The sequence below is a fragment of the Triturus cristatus genome, chromosome 2_2 (genome assembly GCF_964204655.1).
Source record: "Triturus cristatus chromosome 2_2, aTriCri1.1, whole genome shotgun sequence".
Lineage (NCBI taxonomy): Eukaryota > Metazoa > Chordata > Amphibia > Caudata > Salamandridae > Triturus > Triturus cristatus.
In genome coordinates this window covers 1266171413-1266192411 of record NC_140582.1, presented here as the reverse complement: position 1 = coordinate 1266192411, position 20999 = coordinate 1266171413, and the positions used below count along the sequence as shown (strand labels likewise).

Below are 20999 nucleotides of genomic sequence, written 5' to 3'. Positions count from 1 at the left end.
CCCACAGGATGAACCACAAGGATGTAGAAGTTGGCAAGGGTGCGGGCACGCAGCTGCAGCAGCTCTCTCTTAGCTGTGGCGGCCCACACAGCAGATCACGATCTCGACCAGGCTGGCACAATGGTGGACACTCAGCGGCTACAGCTCTCTCTTAGCTTCTTAGCTGTAGCATCCCACCCAAGTTCAGCGGAAAGCTTGAAGGTTCAGATTCTGGCAGGCACTCAGCGGTGGCAGCTCTCTATTAGCTGCAGCGTCCCACATAGACTTAGCAACAGTTTCAAAGGTTCGGATTTAGGTGGGCTCTCAGCGGCGGCAGCTCTCTCTTTGCTACAGCGGCCCACACGGGGTTAGCAAGAGTTGCAAAGGTTCAGACCCAGGCGGGCTCTCAGCGGTGGCAGCTCTCTCTTAGCTGCATTGGCCCACACAGGGTTAGCAAGGATTTCAACAATGTCCAGTCCACGATCCTCACAGTAGAACTAGAGACTCCGGATTACTCCACGGAGGCCTCACCTGCAAGTAGTATTCCTTGCACAGGAATTTTGGCACCTGACAGGGTAAAGTCTAATGTCCCTGAGCCTTCTGCAGGAGGCGCTCCCGATTTTAGGCCCTCAGGTAGTTTCTTTGGCAAGCTTGGTGAAAGTTTCAAAGTCCTTTCCTCTGTTCGCTCGGACAGAGTTTCGTCTTGACATCCAGAAGGAACACACCCGGACAAAGTTCCAGCGCAGCATTTTATACCTAAAAAGTATTTGTTCTCTAAGGTCGCAAATCACTTGAGTCCAGTCAGAACCAGTTTGGTGGGGTCGGGGAGTACTTGGTTTATGAGGCGACATCCTGCCCTTTTAGAATAAGGGGATCTGCTATCAGACACCCAGTGGGAGGTGGAGCCATTATTCACCTTGCCAGGCACGGCCCTGCTCGGATCAAAGAGTCACCCCTCCCCATGCTCTGAATACCGATCTCTCTCTCCAGCCAGGTCTGACCCAGCTGGCCCTGCTGCCTCAAAACCAGACGGCCAATACACATACTTGCAACAGCCTACAGTAAAGTTTAGCCAAGAAACTACCGTGTTTCCAGAAGAGGCATTTCACAACATGGGAAATATAAACGGTCCTTACTAACAAGTGTCCCTCACTGTCCTGAGCATTAACATATCAAACTCAAAGGTCCTATCAGGTTCCTAGGGCCCAATAGGAGAATGAAAAGCAATCCTGAATCAGTCTATTCTGGCCTATGCGAACAGATCGTGTCATAATAGCGACAATGAAATGAAGGGTAACTCACTATGGGAACAGGCAACACATATGTAAGCATTATGGTTGTCCTAGCTCACACAGTCATTTATATACAGGGAGCATTCACGCTGTGGCACTGATTAGCAGTGGCACGGCACCCAGAGCATCTAAATACAGCCAACATAAACACTAGGAAGGGTAAAGGGGAAGGGAGACCCAAGCCAATGATGCCAGGTCTAACATATGGGTTCATGGCAATTGTAACTATTATGAATCTGTGATATTGTCCATCCTGTAACAAATCCAGTTGGCCGCACACTGCTCGTCTTACCAGCAAGTTGCCCCAAGGAACTATGGTCGATGTAGTGGCGACGGCGAGTACGCCTATGCCACGGTGTGTATGAAAAAGTATGTGTCGCATTAGCCATCCCTGGACACGTGTTTCGAGGTAGTTGCCTCTCGTCAGCAGGGAGCAGGTAAGTGTAAAGGGGTGCCGCGTGGACTGCCAAAAATTAAAAACAGGTAGAGTACCTCTCACAGCGCGCAGGTGCTGGTCCAAGACTCGTCAGTCCGCTGGCTCAGGGGAGCCGTAATATATCAAGTTTAATTGGCCGCACACTGCTCGTCACACCAGCAAGTTGCCCCAAGGAACTGTGGTCAATGTAGTGGCGACGGCGAGTACGCCTATGCCACGGTGTGTATGAAAAAGTATGTGTACGTCCCTAGTAAAGTGGTACACCCTGTACCCAGGGACTGTGAATTAAATGCTTCTAGTGGGCCTGCAGCACCCATTGTGCCACCCACTTAAAGTAGCCCTTTAACCACGCCTTGGGCCTGCCACTGCAGAGCCTGTGGGTAAAAAATACTTTTATTTGATTTCTTTAAAATCATAAAAGGTTGGAAGGAACCATCTTGGTGCGTACATAAAGCATCAAACAATTGTTCTGGTTTAAAAATTGCAATAAACTCATTTGTATAAGTGGTAAAATAGTGTTAGGATTATTTCTGTTTAAAATCCGGCCCTGTTAGGGAAGCAAACCTCTAGATGAGTTATTTAAAACTGTACACCTGAGGAAATATGAAAATGAGGAAATATGAATTTTGTGATCAGTTATGTCCCCTATCGTAGACCCCAACGGCTCCATGTGCATGCTATAAGTACATGTATGTTCCCTCCAGTTCCAGTTATGAAGACGCAAATACATGTGCGTCCACCGTCAACATGTCCTCTTTCAGATTCGCCATGAATGGGTCAGATATTCCTTTCCTAAGTATGAAAGGCCACCGACTTTATGTGGTTCACTTTCCACATTTTACAGATTCAGGCGAGTAGGCCCTGAATTCTGCCATCAAGCCTTTTCCTGCCTTCTGCCTCTGACAGCTCCAGTCCGAGCCCGCATCTGTATCCATGAACTTTGTCCTACTCCCTGCGCGGCTAACGGTGCCTGATCCAGCCTGTTGCCTGCCAAAAACTTCAAGATTATCTGCTCCGCTCCTCATCCGATGCATTCCTGTCTAGTAGTTTAGGTAAACATTCTTCCAGCTACAGTGCAAAGGGCCAGGCCTCACTGTCCTCATGCAAGTAATTCATAGCCCCTGTTACCATGGAAGATTCCTGCCCCCTCGCATCTCATGTAGACACTCAGACGCTTGTACACGCACTAACAGTCAGTATAGAATAGATTCCATCATAGAGACCTTTCCTTTTGGATAATACAGTTCTTTAAACATAAGATATTAGATATGATTTGGGATTAGGTTGACATGACCCCTCAGACTTCTGTCTCCACATGTAGAGCTAAATGTCAAGTCCCCTTCACCCTCTAGTTGCACGTCACTCACACGTCATGCGGCTGCGCGCGCATCTCTGCCAAGTATTTTCTGCTGACATTGCAGGATTCTCTTATGGATCCACCCACTTGTGACATCATGTTTAATGACGTATCTAGTTACGCCTATATGCACGCCTATTTTCATTACGTATGTGTATCATTATCTGTATTATCAGCTGTTACGCCTCCTGCATCTGTCTTAATGTAATACTTTTCATATAAATATCATTACTTGTCAATAATGTATTGCCTTCCCTTCCTGAACCTTCGTGGTGATGGAATTTGAAGCCTACAGTTCGAACTGTAATTCCTTTGTAGAGGAATAAAGCCTTTTAGAACCTCTAATACCACGGATTCTGCCTCTTATATTTACTGAGTTATTCTTACTAGACTTTACCGCATAAAAAATAGTACCGGTAATGAAATATTTACCACATAAATTGGCGCCTCATTCCCTCCTTGTCCCCTACGGACCCTCAGGAGATATCGATCTTCATCAATCCATCGATTTGTTCATATAGCATCATTTGTTCTTCTTTCTTCTTCCGGGATCTTGAACGAAAACTTGGATGCGGGATACACGATGTGGCACACAGACCACAAATCGCTGGCCCACATTGTAGACATAAGCAGCAACTGAATAGTATGAGAAAGCCAATACCTAGGAAGGATAGGATCCTCCATCCCCAGGCTGACAACACGCTCCAGAACCAACCGGACCAAGTCCAGGTGCCCGGACTCTGGTGTATCTGGCTCATAATCTTATGAAGGCGAGTTATGGCTTTATATACTGACGGCGAGTTTTCTGGTATGAAAACACAGCAACTTGATCCGATGACCCTACAAGCTCCGCCCCTATCGGCCAGGATGACGTCAAGGACAAGACGATTTTGAAGCACAACAATCCGCATCGCAGACTGCTCCTCTGTTAAGTTGCCTAGGGCGGAAGTAGTCTCGTTTACTACTGCTTCAAGGGTTCTAGTTAATCTACGTATCAGTTTACTATTAGTGACTGTTCCTATATAGGGAAAGAAACCTTTATTGAAATCTGTGTATTGCTCCCATGCCGTTTCAGTGTAATCGACAATCGGGAGATCTCTCTGCTGTCTATTGTGTACTAAATGGGTATTTCTGTGATAATCAGGAGGGGCTAGAAAAACAGGTGGCAGAAGGAATGCTATGTAACAGGTACCATCCCAATCTAGAGGTAAACGTATATATGCAGTCTGGCCACATATGAAGTAGGAATGACGAGAAGCTCTAAATGTAGACTTGCCTTGATCACTGAATTTTATTACAGTGGTGCATTTACTATGGCCCATGTGTATGGAACCATTCTTTCTTACACATAATTCTCCTTTAGCTGGAAATACTGACATAGCGGGCAAGATTGGTGTAGCTTCAGATTCAACATTCAGAATCATGAGGTTAAGTGTAAAGGTACCTAATCCATATACTTCATTTTCTAGATCAGTTCCTGTTCTTTTGGGAAGTCCCTCCTTGTTAGGATAGCAGACTTTAAGCAAAACTAGGTTCAGGTTTCCCCATACCCAGTTGTCTTGATAAACTACTGAATTTGAATCTAGGGAATTAATTAAACTAAACCATGCTCCACAGGAGCCATTGTGTGTGAACGGGTACGGAAAGAGGGGCAAAACTCCCTTATAGTTCTGATAGGGAGGGAGTCGGCCACATATCCAACAATTGGTAGCATTGCTGGTCTGATGGGAATGATGTAACATACTAATGAAAGTGTTGTTGCGCAGCGCAAATCTATAAGACAACTCATGCGGAGGTAGTTCGCTAAAAGAATGTTCAGCAGTGACATTGTAAGCACGTTTAGAAATAGGGTAATACATATGTAGCAATATACTAGAAATGATGATCAGAAGACTTAGAAAAAACAAAATTAATAATGTCACTGTGCAGTGACTACGAAGCGATTTACAGTACGCATGTTTTTTAAGCTTTATCTGTCTATTTCTCTCTCTATTTCGGTCTAGAGGATACATGTCAGAGACAAATTCAACCGATTCACCTTGGAGAGTACTTAAACAATCAAATTGTCTGACTTGCTAGACCTTAGTTTCAGTTTATAGAGTTCGTTTTTCGTTTGTTCAACCAAGGGGAGCTTTGAGTCTGTCTGTGAGGGAATGCAGGGCTGAGTGTTAACATCGGACGGTAGTCCATAAAATTTCTTGATATGACTCGAGTGCAACCACCCTTTATGTCCCTCAACCTTCACGGCTGTCCTTGTTGTCAGCAAGACGAGTTTGGGCGACTTCCACCTTGGCTCCAGCTGAGTCTTCCGGTCGAAGTTCCTCACAAGAACCAGATCACCTGGAACCACGTCATGGGGCTTCACCTCAGTGTTATCGGGAAAAGCTGCAGCTACCTGTGAACGACAAGATTGTAGTGCAGACATCAAGGAAGCCAGGTAATCTGTCAGCATATTACAGTCAACATCAGTGATTTTGCGAGGTATAGGCGTCCCCCACATATTTGGTGGTCTACCGAAGATCACCTCGTACGGGGATAGCCCTGTTCGAGAATGTGCTACCATTCTCATGTAAAAGAGCGCAACTGGTAAGGCTACTATCCAATCGACACCTTTTTCTCTACATATTTTGGACAATCTGATTTTCAGAGTTTGATTATGACGTTCCACAAGACCTGCTGCCTCGGGATGTCGAACACAGTGGAATTTCCATTGGTAACCTAACAAAAGTGAAACGTGTTTCATTAGTTCGGATGAGAATGGCTGGCCGTTATCTGAGTATACAACACGTGGCAAACCGTATCGTGGGAAGAATTCTCGAACTAACTGTTTGGCAGTAGTCGGGGCAGTGTAATCTGAAACCGGGTAGGCTTCTGTCCAACGGGAAAGAGCACAAACAACTACGAGAACATATTTGAATCCTCGACATCGTTCCATCTGGATATAATCCATCTGGAGGACTTCAAAAGCGTGATCGGGAGGTTGGAATCCACCCTGCTCTACGGGAATGCTTTTACCTGGATTAAACTGACAACATATCATACAGGTACGTACTTTCTGTTTGGCTGCTGCTCGCAAGTGTTTGTTGAACCAAATGTGTTGAATACTGTCTAGCATAGCTTTTTCTCCTAGGTGCGCTGGACTATGTATTGTGTTAATGATGACTTGAACCATGGAGTCGGGAAGAAACCATATAGATTTTTCCTTCGTCATCCATCCTTGATCCGTTTGGATCCCTCCTAATTCAGTCCATTTCTTTATTTCTTCTGGTGTAGCATGTGTCTGTATGTCAATTACATCAAGGGCGGGATCCTTAACTGTCATGCAATGTGTTGGTGTCGGGACTATTGTCTTTGTCGTGTCAGTTGTATGAGTCTGATTCTGAGCAGTCTGTTTAGCTGTTCTGTCAGCTAGGTCGTTACCCTGAGAAATGATATCGGTAACTTTTGTATGAGCTTTGCATTTCATAATCGATATTGCAGTGGGTAGATGAATCGCGTCTAATAGAGCTTGAATGAGGGGTCCGTGTTGGATGTGGGCACCGTGAGAAGTTAAATAACCTCTCTCTCGCCACAGTACGCCGAAGTCATGGACGACTCCGAATGCATAACGTGAATCTGTATATATGTTGACTTTCCTATTTTTGGCTTGAATACAGGCTTGTGTCAGAGCGATGAGCTCTGCTGCTTGAGCTGACAAAGTGTTAATACAATTTGTTTCAACGATTTCAGTGTCTGTTGTGACTGCGTAAGCGGCCACTAACTCTCCTGTACTTGTTCTCATACATGAACCATCCACATACAATGTTAGGTCCGGATCTGATAAAGGGATGTCTGTCAAGTCTTGTCTGAGTTTCGTCGTGATAGTAATGACTTCAATACAATCATGTGCTAATGTATCTGTTCCGTTTACTGGCAAAAGTGTGGCAGGATTTAATGTATTACAACGTCTGATTTCTATGTGTGGCTGAAACAATGTTAATTCATAACCGGTGAGTCTTGCTATAGTCAAGTGTTGTGTTTGTGTGCGGTTCAAGAGAACCTCTACTGCGTGTGGTACTTGTACTGACAATTGATGTCCTAACACTATGGCATCGCTTTGTCTGATTGCTAAAGCTGTTGCTGCCACTGATTTCAGGCACGCAAGAAGAGCCTGAGCTACTGGATCTAATGTACTAGAGAAATAAGCACATGGTTTGTGTGATCCTGCTTGTTCCTGAGTGAGTACTGACAAGGCAGTACCTTCGCGTTCTGTAACAAAGAGTGTAAAAGGCTTACTGTAACATGGTGTTGCTAAAACAGGTGCTTGGCATAAAGCTTTCTTTAAGCTTTCAAAGGCATGTGTATGTTCTTGAGTCCAAGGGAGGACAATCGATGTGGCTGCCTCCTGTGTTGTCAACTGAATGAGTGGTTTTGCTAGAAATGCATATTGAGGGATCCACTGCCTACAGTATGGAGTGAGGCCTATAAAAGCCCGCACCTCCTTTTGTGTCTTGGGTGGTAGCATGTTAGCAATTAACTGGATGCGATCAGGTGTAAGCTGTCTTCCCTCCTTGGACAGCGAGTGCCCAAGGTAAACAACTTGCTGGACACAGAATTGCAGCTTAGAAGGGGACACCTTGTGTCCCTTGTCGGCCAGAAATTTCAAAACCGTCAGTGACGCTGTTTCACATTCAGGTTCGCTTCGGGCGGTGATCAGCAGATCATCGACATATTGATGCAAGGCAGTGTTAACTGGCATGTGGATACTGTCAAGTTCTCGTTTCAGTGCTTGGCTATAGATGCTGGGGCTTTCTGTGAATCCTTGAGGAGCGCGTGTGAATTTAAAACTTCGTCCATTTAAACTGAATCCGAACAAATATTGACTTTCCGGATCTATTGGGACGCTAAAGAAAGCATTCTTGAGATCAATTACAGTGAAGAACGTTGCTTCTGAGTCAATAGCTGTTAGTAATGAAGAGATATCTGGGACCACGGGGTATTGTGGTACAATACATTTATTTAATTCGCGCAGATCAATAACTAATCGATATACTGGTGGTGCTTTTGGATCCGTTCTTTTAAGAATCGGAATTATCGGGGAATTACATACATTGGAGTCGGTTTCTACAACCACTCCTTGTGCAATGAGCTCGTCAATGATTTGCAGCAAAGCCACAATAGCATCTGGTGGTAACTTGTATTGTCGCATTCGTGGTAGTACCACTCCTGTTTTTAGTGTGACTCGATATGGTGTAATGTTCATGCAACCAACATCAGTCGGGCCTTGTGCCCATAAATGTGTAGGTAAATTCTGCAGCCGGTGATCCATGTCTCTGGACATGTAGTGACCTTTGAAATCACGTAAAAATAATCGTACTCCTTCCGGAGAACAACATATTATAGCTCCTAGAGCTTTCAATGTTTTTATACCTAACAAGTTTTCTGGACATGATTTAGTAAGCAATAAATCTGTGGTTCGTGTCAATGGACCAACCGTAAGTGGAAGGGGTTGCGTTACTTCATTAATGATAGGCTTTCCTGAGAATCCAAGGGAAATATTCTGTGAGCCTGAGAGGGGTGCCCCTGGAACTTCACTGCGTCGTATAGTTGTTCTGCTTGCCCCTGTATCAAGTAAAAACTTTCTGTCTTCCCCTAACAGTTCACTATGAACATAAGGTCCCTCTTGATCTACAGGAACCTCGATAAGGGGTAAGCCAACTTCCCTCTCTAGGCTATTTCATGTGTATCGCTGATAATCGGGATAGTCATTTTGTGCATACTGGTACATCTGTTGTGTCGTTGCTTGTGTTGCAGCAATAGGCTGCACTTGTGGTGGTGCTACGATCTGTTGTGGAGCTGCCTGTTGCGGAGCTGGCCTAGATTGTGCATGCTGAGGTATTTGTTGTTGATTCTGATCCTGTCTAGGTGGACGTGGTCTTTCCTGGGTTCTACCCGTGGCGATATTATGTTTCAGAACTGGACAGTCGTGTATATAATGACCTTGTTGTTTACAATAGTTGCATGTCCCTTTCGTCGGACCTGCGGAATCACCCTTTTTATGACCATCAGCTGGAGCTGACTGAGCAACAAGCATTTTCATTTTCGTATCTTTCATACGTCTTTGTTCATGTTCTTGTTCTTCTCTAATTCTATTGTGGTGATATTGTAACATCTGTAACATCTGTGACGGGGTGTTACCTTGCCAGGTACTCTCAAATTTCAATACTCTATTCTTAACTTGTGGCAGGGAATTTTCAACTAATTTTGTCACAAACAGATGTGGATATGACTCACTACTTGCTTTTATGCCACTATTAATACCAAAACATTTTTCAAATCGGGAATAGAAATCACTAGTGTCTTCATCTTGCTTTTGTTTACAGGCTGAGATTGCACCCCAGTCCTCCTTTTTCGTAGTTAATAAACGTGGCAGTACCTGCACTAGTAATCCTGGTAGTGCTGTAGTCTTTTCCCCAAGCCCTGATCCTGCAGCTCGGGCCTTTTCTTCGTTTTCTGACGCTGTCCAATCTATCTTTTGGTCTCCCACCTCCCATTCCTTTTCTTTGAGTTTCTCGTAAACACCGGCAGGCATTAACACTTTCAATATTTTCATAATGTCGGGGTAGGTATACTCTCCCATAAGTAACATGTCCTTTATCTCACGGTGGAAACCTGCTGGATCCTTGTCATGGCTGGGTACTACTTTCTTCATTTCTAATAATTCAATTTTAGTTATAGGCGTGTACACAAACACGCGTGTAAAGTTATTATCTTCACCTCTGATTGGGTGTACTTCGCGGAAGGGATTCTGTCTATCTATGTGATACATTTTTCTTCCCATATTGGGAATTGGAACGTGTTCTGGGCATACGAAAACTATATACTGGTTTCGAAATTCTAGAATTTCTTTAATTAAATCAGTACCTGACCCTCTCCATTTATTCGTGAGTAATTCGGTCAATATGTCGGGTAAGAGTCCAGGATCGGAGTGTTGGCTTTTATATAATATAAGGAGGTGTTGAATCATGTATATACCAGCTAAACGCTGTTCGTATGGGGTAAGGTTCTGAAACGTGTGTGCTAGTGCATCTTCACTGTATTTGCTGGGACTGTCAGCCCATTGTACTGCTGACCTGGCTAATTCTTGTTCATCCATGGAATCGAGCATATGGTACCCCCTTTGGTCTCGGAGTAATTTATCAGCAGCTTGGAATAGGTGTTCAAGAGACCTTGTATTTAACATAGGGGCTTGAACATTTCTGTTACATTCTGGACGTACCGGATGTATCGGATCATTAAAGCATCTGGTTTTATTAAAAGATCTTCCTTTACCTACATAAGCCATCGTTTCTAATTGTCCTATAGGCATTTCGTCCTCCTCTCCCTCTGATTCATGTAGATCTGACTCTAATCTTTCTGTATGTATTCGTTCTACTTCTTTGCGGATCTTTCGGCACATAACTACTACACATGTCTGTTTATCGTGTTTCCCTTCTGATATATTCTGACCCCATTTGGTAAGTACTAGGGGTGGGCGGAATTTGCGGAATTAACCTTCGCAAATTATCGCGAGAATGTTTAAAATTATCGCAAACAAGCAGAAATATCGCGAAGATGCGGAAGTTTTTTTCCGGCATGTTCGCGAGATTTTCTGCATGGTTGCGGGTCGCCAACTTACCCATGTGGTTGCTTGCGGGCGCGGCCATCTTGTTTTGAGTTGTTCTCGCGGTGCATGATCGCGAGAAGAAAGACGTGATCGCGCGACGCATGACGTCACTGCGGGCGCGAACTGTCGCGAGACAGCGCAAATGGCTAAAAACAATACAACATCTCATGGAGAACGCGACCGGATCAAGAAAACTCGTCGGCGAACGCAGGGATTCAGGTAAGGCGATCGCGCGCGCGCGAGAATGTATCATTTTACAGCGCGAGCAAGAAACAAATTATCGCCAAGCTGCTGAAACCGGAATTTTTGACATTTTCGCGCTCTCCGCGGAACGCAAAAATGTCAAATTATCGCAATTTCCGCGAACGGAACGAAATTTTTGCCCAGGACTAGTAAGTACTTGTATTTCCTTCTGTTCTACCTCGGGCCTGTCTTGGTTTCTGATCACACAGTTTATGAAGAAGCGTAACAGTTGTCTCTGTACATCCACTTTCTGGTATTCCATGGCTTCGTCAATACTTTCAGGGCCTCGCCCTGATTGGACAAAGTGATATATGTTGTCTAAATGTGCCACCATTCCTGGTAGCGTCGCTAAATACCTTGAAGCTCGTCGTATACGTAGTGATGACAGCAGCATACCGTCCCGTCTACCGGGCACAGGATCATATCTACAATCCACTAGATGCTCTTTAAACAAGTCTGAAGTTGCTAGTTGGGGTGTACGTTCGTACGCTAAATCTCTAAGGGAAAATTTATTTCCTCGAGGTGGCGTGGCAAAAATTTCTGTCGTACCTCCTGTCGCACCGTCTGAGGTGCTAGGCACGAAAGGATTTGTTGGATGTAAGATAGAAACTGCAGATGTAGGAAAAACGGTAGAAACAGATGGACCTGTGGGAATGTGCGTAGGAGTTTGTTGTTGCGGGGATACGGACGGATGATCTTGGCGTTGAGCACCATCAGTGGGCGGTGCGTGTGGCGGAACATTAGCATATTCCGGAGCTACATCATCTAAATAGGAAGAAAGGAAAATATCTTTTGCTGTTTTGGGATGTGCTTTTATCGGGAGCAATGGGGGTGTCAAGTTTTTCGGTATTTCCGGGGTGGCCTGAGGTAACCCTTCGGCCAGAAGAGGATACATACCATTCATAAGAGTGTTTCGTTGTCTGTCTACTTGTTCTGCCTTTACTCGGGTACCTTCTTCAATTAATACATTTTCTCGGGTTTTATTCGAATTCTCCCTACCTTTCTCTTCCTGTCTGAGCGCTTTTTCTGTACGTCTATATGATTCTTTACGCCATAATTCAATGGCATCTTTCTGTGACTGTCTGGCTTTCTTTTTCCATAATTCTTCTTCTACTCTCATGATGCAATCTGCATCCCAGGTCCCAGCTGCGGGCCATCTCTGACTTTCTGGTAAATCTTTGGTGTAGTCCACTCATAAATCAAGAAATAATACGGCATCTAAGCCATGTTTATGATACATAAAGTACCCTGGAGTGTCCCTAGGTGGAATGGGAACAGCTTCTTCGAGTACCCCTTTTCTGGTTTTGATCTGTCTTAATTTTGAAAAGAGCGGCATTTTTAGACCTTATTACTTAATTTTGAACACACTTAATACAATAAACACAATAATGAACAGTCATTCACACCACAATATGTAGAACGTATTAAAACATTTAACATTTAACATTTAACGAACGATGATAACTAATAGGAAACTAGTTACTGACATAATACTAACACTAGATAATACTGAATTATATGCAAGACATACTAGATATACTGCTAAACAGTACAGATACACTGCTGAAACAGTGCAGACCGGATTTGTGTACCCAAACCCGTCTTGACCGGCACAACCTATGTGCACGTCTGAATGCCTCCCCGGCAACGGTACTCACCGGGTAGCACGGAACGGAAGGCCTCGGAACTGAACTGAACTGGACCGGACTGGACTCGACTGGACTCGACTCGACTCGGAACTTCGGAACCTGGTGGGCCTCTGTATACCTCGGATCTTGCTCTCTCAGCTAGGCTCTGGTCGGGATACTTCGCACTTCTCACCGCCTCGTCTGGGTGTTGATCGCAGCCTCAGTCACCCCCGCTTGGCCGGAGGGAGATACAGGAAATCCTGCGGGTACGCGTTGTTGTCCGTCCAGCTGTGGCAGGAGACCGGGCCTGCAACGCACCTCCGGCGCGTGAGATGAGAAAGTGTCCCTATTCGGGCGCCAATTTATGTGGTGAATATTTCATTACCGCATAAAAAATAGTACCGGTAATGAAATATTTACCACACACTGGCATCCATATTTCTCCGGGATATAATAAAGTGCTCGTGCTGAGGGTGTATGGACTGCAGAGTTTAAAATAGATGAACGAGACGATTTTGTATAGTCAAGTTCAGTTCATCTTTTATTCCTGTCTAATTCTTTTGCCGCTAGGTTCAAAACCTATATTGCCTTGCAAGACAATTGGAGAGACGAGCCTCCCAGGCAATTTATAACGGCCTCTCTGAAGGTCCTTACTTGTTCTCTCCTCAGTGTTGGCCATAAGAGAGTTTTCCGAGTGTTTAGCAGCGCAGAACAAATGCATAATATGTGGAGTAGTGACTCATCTCTGTGACCACAAGGACGGCATTCCTTTGTCGACCAAGTCCGTTTCCATTTTGGGGTGAGATCTTTCGAGGGGAAGGACGCCAGTCTCAGTAGGGTCAGATTCCGCTTATATTGTTCTGGGAAGTGTTCTGACAAATACGGTTGAGGTTTCAACTATTTGTAGGATGTCATCACCGCCCACGCGTGTGTTTTGTGGATTAAGAAGGCTCTGTCTGTTAACAGCAATTTTTGCTTGATGGCTTTGTTAGCTATTTGTTTAAACTCGGAGTAGGCCGTTATTGTGAGTCAAGCAACCTCTAGCTTTAGTGCTGAAAGGGAATGCTTTAAAACTCGGAATACTGACTCACTCAGCCTGGATTGTTTTTCGACCTCCTTCCAGCTGTGGTGGGCTAAAGTGTTTTCCTCTGCTGCTCTCATTTTCCAATAATATTTGACGAGGGCTCCTTGTCTTGCTGGTATCTGTCTTTTTTAATCTGTATTCCAGTCGTATCTGGGCTTGAGGAGTGTGGCGTGGAATTGAGAACAATTTCTTGAGGAGACTAGATTGTGCTGTGCCTAAGACTGTGAAGTCCTTAGTGTTTATCATTTCCGATCCCTATGAAATCGATGGCAGGAATTTGTAATGTCCCGTCTTGCGTGACCTTCGCAATCATGATTTTGAGAGCATGCAACTTTTGTTCTATTCCCTGAACGTGGATGGCTAAGATGTTTAAAAGCTCGATTGGTAGTCTACCATGTCAGCCTGATATGTCGTTGGCTTTACGATAGTTTCCATGGTATTTAGCAGGTGGAGCCATTTGGAGGGTGTTGGAGAGCCGATCAATGCTTTCATCTGGGATCGGTCTGATTGGTCCGATTGGTCTGATTGGTTCTTGATCTTACTTGATTGTTCATTTTTATGTAACGCGCTGGCTGCAGTCGCCGGGACTGGTCTGGGCTCTTTAGCTTCGTGTAGCGAGCACCCACTTAGTTTGTATTGAGGTGATTCCCGGTCCGTTTGCTGTAACATTTTGTGTAATTCAGGTGATAGGGCAAAGGTGTTGCAGTCTTGTGCGCAGGTATGGCGGACCCAGGTTGTTCCGGTGATTGTAGGGCTGCCAGTGAGAATGGAGAAAAGGGTGGTGCGAATGGACTTAGGATATTGTATAGCAGAAGCGTTGGGTCTTCCTCAGTTTTTTGGGTTGTCATTTGCGGTTGCTGTTTGACTGGAGGGGACGTTTGGCTCATTAGTAGATCCCAGCTCGGGTCCGGCTGGATATGGACTAGAGCCTCGACAAGCTGATGGTGGTGCCTTTGGGAAATAGCAGGTGAGTTTAGAGCCTTAGTTATTGGTAAATCTTGATTGGTTGATTGCAAGCTTAGGTATACTCTAATGAGGAGAGGAGATCGTTTGATTCCGTACACTGGATTTCTTTGTTTTTATTGTGACAACTACTGTGGGAGAGGACCTCAGGGCCTTCACTTGGGGGGGTTTGTGTTGTTATTATTTTTCTTGGAGTCCCTATGGTCTGTGTGGTTCTTGTGGCTCACGGGAAAAAGTCTACGGCATACTTTAAAAAACTCTGTGATTAGTGCCCGCTTGTTAGCTTTGGCACCTGTGCAGTATGCAGTGAGTGTGGACGGCTCTCCTTCTTTGTCTCCTTCTTTGACTGGGTCTGTCCACGGTGGTTATGGTAGTTTTGGACATGGACGGTTCTCCGTTTTTGGTTTTAACTGTCACTAGGTAAATCGCTGGCTCTGACCCAGGTGACTTGTTGGCGTGGTCCATGCCTTGTGGTCCCACTTTTTCCCTCTTAGGCCTACCTTGCGGTTTTTTTCTCTGCCTCTGGCTTTCCCTGATCTCTTGACGGGTGTGGTTGGCTCAACCCGGGTAAGGCTTGAAGTGTGGGTGCTGGCTGGTGCCTTGCAGGGACCCACCTGAGACCTGCTTTAAACCTGCCTGGAAGCCCGGTCGGTTACTGCTGCAGAGGCACCCTTTGCAAAAGCTGGCCCGGGATGAAAGTAAAAGCCTGGGTGAAGGGCAAGGATGGGATGCCAGAGGATTGTGTGCTTCTTCTTCGCTTTATTTTTTCCTTGATCCTTGCTCCTTTATCTTTCCTTAAACCTTGCTCCTTTATGCGATATGTCTTTTCCTTGTTTTTTTGCTTGACCTGGCAAAATAAACCTCTTGCCAGGCCCAAACCTTCATATTTTTCACATATAAATCATACCTAGGGTAGGCCCTGGATACCCCCGAGGGCAGGGTGCAATGTATTTAAAAGGCAGCAGATGTACTTTTAAGTTTTACATGTTCTGGTAGTGAAAAACTCTCAAAGTAATGTTTCATTACAGCAAGGCTTATATCTCCCATAGGATAACATTAGGATTACCATATTATATTTAATAAGTGTAATTTCAAATTAGGAAGAGATACAAATCCCAAATCTGGTGTCTCTATAATCACAATTTAAAATCACAGTTTATGGTGAAATTGGATTTTAAATTGCCATGCTGAAAAGACTACTTTTAGAAATGGGGTGCCTATTGCCTGTTTTTGACCACTTGTCTGAAGTGAGTGACAGTTGGGCTTTGTATATTCCCTCTAGACTGCCACACACAATGGGAGCTTAGGTGTGACTTGATGGGCCATCGTGGCAGGATAGGAGGGAGGAACTGGACCCAGTCTTACTTACACTTAAATAGGCGGTGTTCTGTCCCCACACACAGTTCTGCATTCCCCCCTGTACTGTTTCTGGACCCAGGGCAGGAAGGGCAGGGTCTTTGTGCACGTAAAGGGCATGTATTTGAAGTCTCTGCCACTTCAAAGGCACTGCTGGGTATAAGTACTGGACCTCTGAAACCGCCACTTCAGTACACTTCTGGATCTGTGAAGACTCTGCCAAGAAAAGGAACTGCTGTACTGCTGAAGAACTGCAAGTCTGCTGAACTGTTGTTCTGCTGAACTCCTTCTATGTTGTGTTGCCCTTCAGCCTGCAATCATCTTGCCGTGTTGGGGGGACTGGAACTGCATCACTTGAACCCAGAGTAACTCCAAGAGCTAGCTAGCTGGCCTCCTGATCTGACGTCTCAGGGACATAAAAGACTTCCAACCACCCCGCCTCTACACCTGAACTCTGCCATCTGTGAGCCTACCCTGCCAAGTGGAGCCACCCTAGTCCTGGACTCTTGGAAGTGGGCCTCAGGTGTTTGCTCCAGCTGAACAGGCGCATTCCTTGCTGAACCAACGCACCGCTGAGTTGTGGGGATCGGATCTGATGCATCCCCGCCACCGCATGGATAGGAACCCACACAGCGCCACTACTGCAAGGATTGAACTCAAAACACTGCACAAGGCTCCTCCCGCTGCAGGGTCCTCACATTCCCATCAACGGCAGCCTTGATGACAGTGATAAATCTCTGTATTGGAGCGTTCCCTCTCACCAGAGCTGACACATTGCCTTGATTGCTCTACATATCCTTGACACTGGTCTTTGCCTTGCACGCCCCACTGACAGGATACTCAACGCATTTTCAACTTTAATCCAGGATTAAGGTATTTTCGTTCAGTGGACCAAACTGGGACCCTGTATCCAGTCTGCGCTCCATTGTGGTCGTCCTGAACTTTTGACTTTGTCCTGATACGACATGACCAGATATCTTATTTTAGCGCTTTACTCTTCTTGCGCTATTTTTACTTACAACCTTTAAAAATTAATACTTCAAGTCGTTTTGGACTTCTTTAATTTATTAAAGTCAGAACAATTTTTCTAACTTGTGTGGTATCTTTTTGTGTGGGGCTTTCACTGTTTTACTGTTTAAAGTGTTGCACAAATACTTTACACTCTAAGTTAAGCCTGACTGATGTGAGCACAGTTAATTTAGGCTTTGCCCGACACTTAACCTGACTAGGAGTGTGGTTTCTGTTTGATTAAGGTTCATACTCCAGTCAACCAACAACCCAATTTCTAATAATCCTCCCCATATTTACATGTAATGTCCTGGTAATTATATCTAATTAGGCTAGAGGCAATTACACGAGTTACACTCAAACCTACTGTTGACCCTGTTAATTCAAATGTTGTACATCATGGATTTCTTGATATTTTTACATATATTTGTCTGCCAGTCCAATATGTAATGCTTAATGCTTTTGTGCTTGTGTCTTTTAACTGTTAACAAATAGATGTTGTTATCGAGACTGTGCAATGCATGAGTGTTTATGAGCCCTATAAACAAAATAAATAAATTTTTAGTGATGTAGTTGATAAAACACAGAGTGGAGTCTTCATGAAGGTAGCCTTCAGAGACCAAGCTAAGATTGGTCCATTCAACAAGCCTCTTAAAGCAGCAATGAGGGATGGTCCTCATCTAGAACAAACACCATGTCACTTCCAGAGAGATATATTTACACTGAGGTAGAGACCACAAAGAGCGGTTTGAGTGGGGAGGAAAGATCTGGCTGCATCAAAATTCCCACCCAGTCTCTTGGTGAATGGGTGAAGCTAGAAGAGAGGGATCCCCTTCTAAAGGACCTCCACAGTGGTCTTCAGCACATGTGCATCTCAAAGTTCAAAAGTCTTCACTTCTCTCCTGGTGGGAGGATTACAGTTAGTGAACCCTCCAATTTATGTATCTGCAGTGTTTATGCATTTGTGTCTACTTGTCTGCTGGTGGTGCAAGTAAAGTTCAAATTCAAGACCGTTCAACCCCCTTCTTCTCTTTCTAGAGTCTCTCTCCTTTGATCCAGAGACAGCACACTCTTCCCTCGGCATCTCTGCAGATAGAAAGAGTGTCACGCTCCTTAATAAGCTGAAAGAAGTAACTATCAATGACAAGAGGTTTCTACATATCCAATGTGTCCTGACATCACAGAGCTTCATCACAGGACTTCACTACTGGGAGGTAACCCTGCCTCCAAGAATACCCAGAGGGTTCTTTCATTTATTCTCCATGTCTTTCGGAATCGCTCTTCCGTCTGCTACACAAAAGCCCTACCGTGACATATGGATCTCTGGTAATGATATCTGGTTCTTAGCACATTTTGGAACTCATTGGAATGTGAAGCCAAGTCCACCACTAACACCGAAAGAAATGATGGCAATACGAAAGTTTGGGGTTTACCTGGACTATGAGGAGAGGGTTCTGTCATTTTATGATGCTGAGACTCAGCAGCACCTCTACACATACACCATCACCTTCACTGAGAGAGTGTTTCCTTGTGTGTGTGTTTACAGAAAATCAACGATAACACTGAATTAGGCAATTAGGAGATAGGCTTGTAGAAATATTTCTGCCTAATACAGCTGATAATAATTTGGCAATATTACAGGGATGGTGATGCAATACATTTTAAAGGAGCTGCTTCAGTAGCAACTAGAAATATAAACATGTTTGATGCATCCCTACACCTCCCTCTGACTCTCTCTGCTTCCCTCTGACTCTCTTTGCCTCCCTCTGACTCTCTTTGCCTCCCTCTGGCTCGCTTTTACTCTCCTAGCTTTCTCTCTGACTCTCTGTGCCTCCCTCTGGCTCTCTTTAACTCTCCTAGCTTCCCGTCTAACTCTGTTTGCGTCCTCTGGCTCTCTTTGCCTCCCTCTTTTCTCTTTGACTTTCCTTGCCTCCCTCTGACTTTCTCTGTCTCCCTCTGACTCTCCGTGCCTCCCTCTGAGGCTCTTTGTCTCCCGCTGACTCTCTTGGACTCTCCTAGTCTCCCTTCTGACTCTCCTTGCCTCCTTGTGACTCTCTGTGACTCTCTCTGGCTCTCTGTGACTCTCTTTGACTCCCTCTGACTCTCCTTGCCTCCCTCTGACTCTGCCTGACTCTTCTTGCCTCCTCTGGCTCTCTTTGACTATCCGAGCCTTCCTTCCCCCCTTCAGAGTTTCTTTATCTTCCTGACTCTCTTTTCCTCCCTTTGCGTCCTTCTGACTCTTTTTTAATCCCTTTTGCTCTCGCTGACTCTCCTTGTCTTCCTTTGCCTCATTTGACTCTCTTTGCCTCTCCGTGCCCCCTCTGCTTCTGTTTGCATCCCTTTCCCTCCTTCTGGGGATCTTTGCTTCCCTCACTCTGTTTGACTCTCCTTGCCTCCCTCTGACTGTGCCTGACTCTCCTTGCCTCCTCTGGCTCTCATTGACTCTCCTAGCCTTACTTCCCCCCCTTCAGAGTTTCTTTACCTTCCTGACTCTCTTTTCCTCCCTGTGCCTCCCTCTGGCTCTTTTTCACTCTCCTTGCCTCCTTCTGACTTTCTTTTACTCCCTCTTGCTGTCTCTGACTCTCCCTAGCTCTCTCTGACTCTTTTTGACTCCCTTTGCCTCTTCTGACTCTCTTTGAATCTCCTAGCCTTCCTTTCCCTCCTTATGAGGTTGTTTTCCTCCCTGACTCTCTTTTCCACCCTTTGCATCCTCTGGCTCTCTTTGACTCTCCTTGCCTCCTTATGACTCTCTTTGGTTCTCCCTAGCTCTCTCTGACTCTCCATGCATCCCTCTGACTCACTGTGAAACCCTTTGCCTCCCATTGCCTCTCTCTGGCTCTCTGTGACTCCCTTTGCCTCCCTCAGGCTCTCTTTGACTCTCCTTGCCTCCCTCTGGCTCTCTTTGACTCACCTCACCTCTCATTGTGTCCCTCTGTCTCCCTCTGACTGTCCTTGCCTCTCTCTGCCTCTCTTTGAGTCCCATTGCCTTCTCTGACTCTGTTTGACTCTCCTTACCTCCCTCTGGATCTCTTTGACTCACCTAGCCTCCCACTGTGTCCCTCTGTCTCCCTCTGACTGTCCTTGCCTCTCTCTGCCTCTCTTTGAGTCCCATTGCCTTCTCTGACTCTGTTTGACTCCCTTTGCCTCCCATTGCCTCTCTCTGCCTCTCTTTGAGTACCATTGCCTTCTCTGGCTCTGTTTGACTCCCTTTGCCTCCCATTGCCTCCCTCTGGCTCTCTTTGTTGGTTGTTATGGATTGACAATAGCTGGATCGAAAGCAATGAGGAAAGTATTTCTAGTTGGAGCAAGTCCTTATGTTGTGCTTAAGGCTTGTGTATCTTTGGGGTGGTCTATAGTGCAGACATTGGCTGCAGAGCGTTCTACACAGAACAAGCAATGCATCAGGAGGTGTGCTAGCTTTCAGAATAGGTAAAGGCTAAAGCCATAAATATAATTAAGTGTGTTTATAAGTGTTTGGGGATGTCACTTGAGGATAAGTGCAATATAGGTGATAAGTGACCCCTGCGGTATGTAAGGAGGATCTTGTAAGTCTGTGTGGATTTCTGTTAGAAAATAGTAGAACAAGGCGGAAGGCTGACTTCCTTTATCATGTGAGCTCTGAGGAAACTCCCTCTGTCCTTATGTGTGGTAATGGATGTATTGTGTTCCTTCTATTTCTTCCACACAACCATATGTTAAATCCACGGTCTCCGTCCACCTAATAAAAAGGATCTGAATGCAGAAATGAATGTGGAATTTGTATTCTTTAAACAGTTGCAATGAATAAACACTTCATTATAAACAAATAATGAATGTGCATTTAGAGGAAATTAAGTTAATAAAAACGGGTCTCTAATTGTGTCTACTCTCAGTGCTCAGTGACCTGCGTTTCTGTGTCTATCAGTCCTAACAGAAGGCAATGTGATGTGTTACTGTGGACTGGCTATGCCATTTTCCTATTACAGGTGGCTGGTGGTGTCAGACGTACAGTGTAATACTAATATTACA

The 20999-nt window shown here is 45.1% G+C and overlaps 1 protein-coding gene across 2 annotated transcripts in view; it reads left to right on the top strand.

Moving 5' to 3' along the window:
- Positions 1-20736, top strand: part of LOC146863563 (CD5 antigen-like) — a 654574-nt gene extending 633838 nt beyond the window's left edge. For both annotated transcript variants that reach the window (XM_085643025.1, XM_085643024.1), the window contains one exon: positions 18030-20736. In XM_085643025.1, coding sequence (XP_085499151.1) covers positions 18030-18562 — 533 coding nt within the window. In that variant the 3' untranslated portion in view covers positions 18563-20736. The remainder of the gene's footprint in view (positions 1-18029) is intronic.
- Positions 20737-20999: the final 263 nt, after the last annotated feature.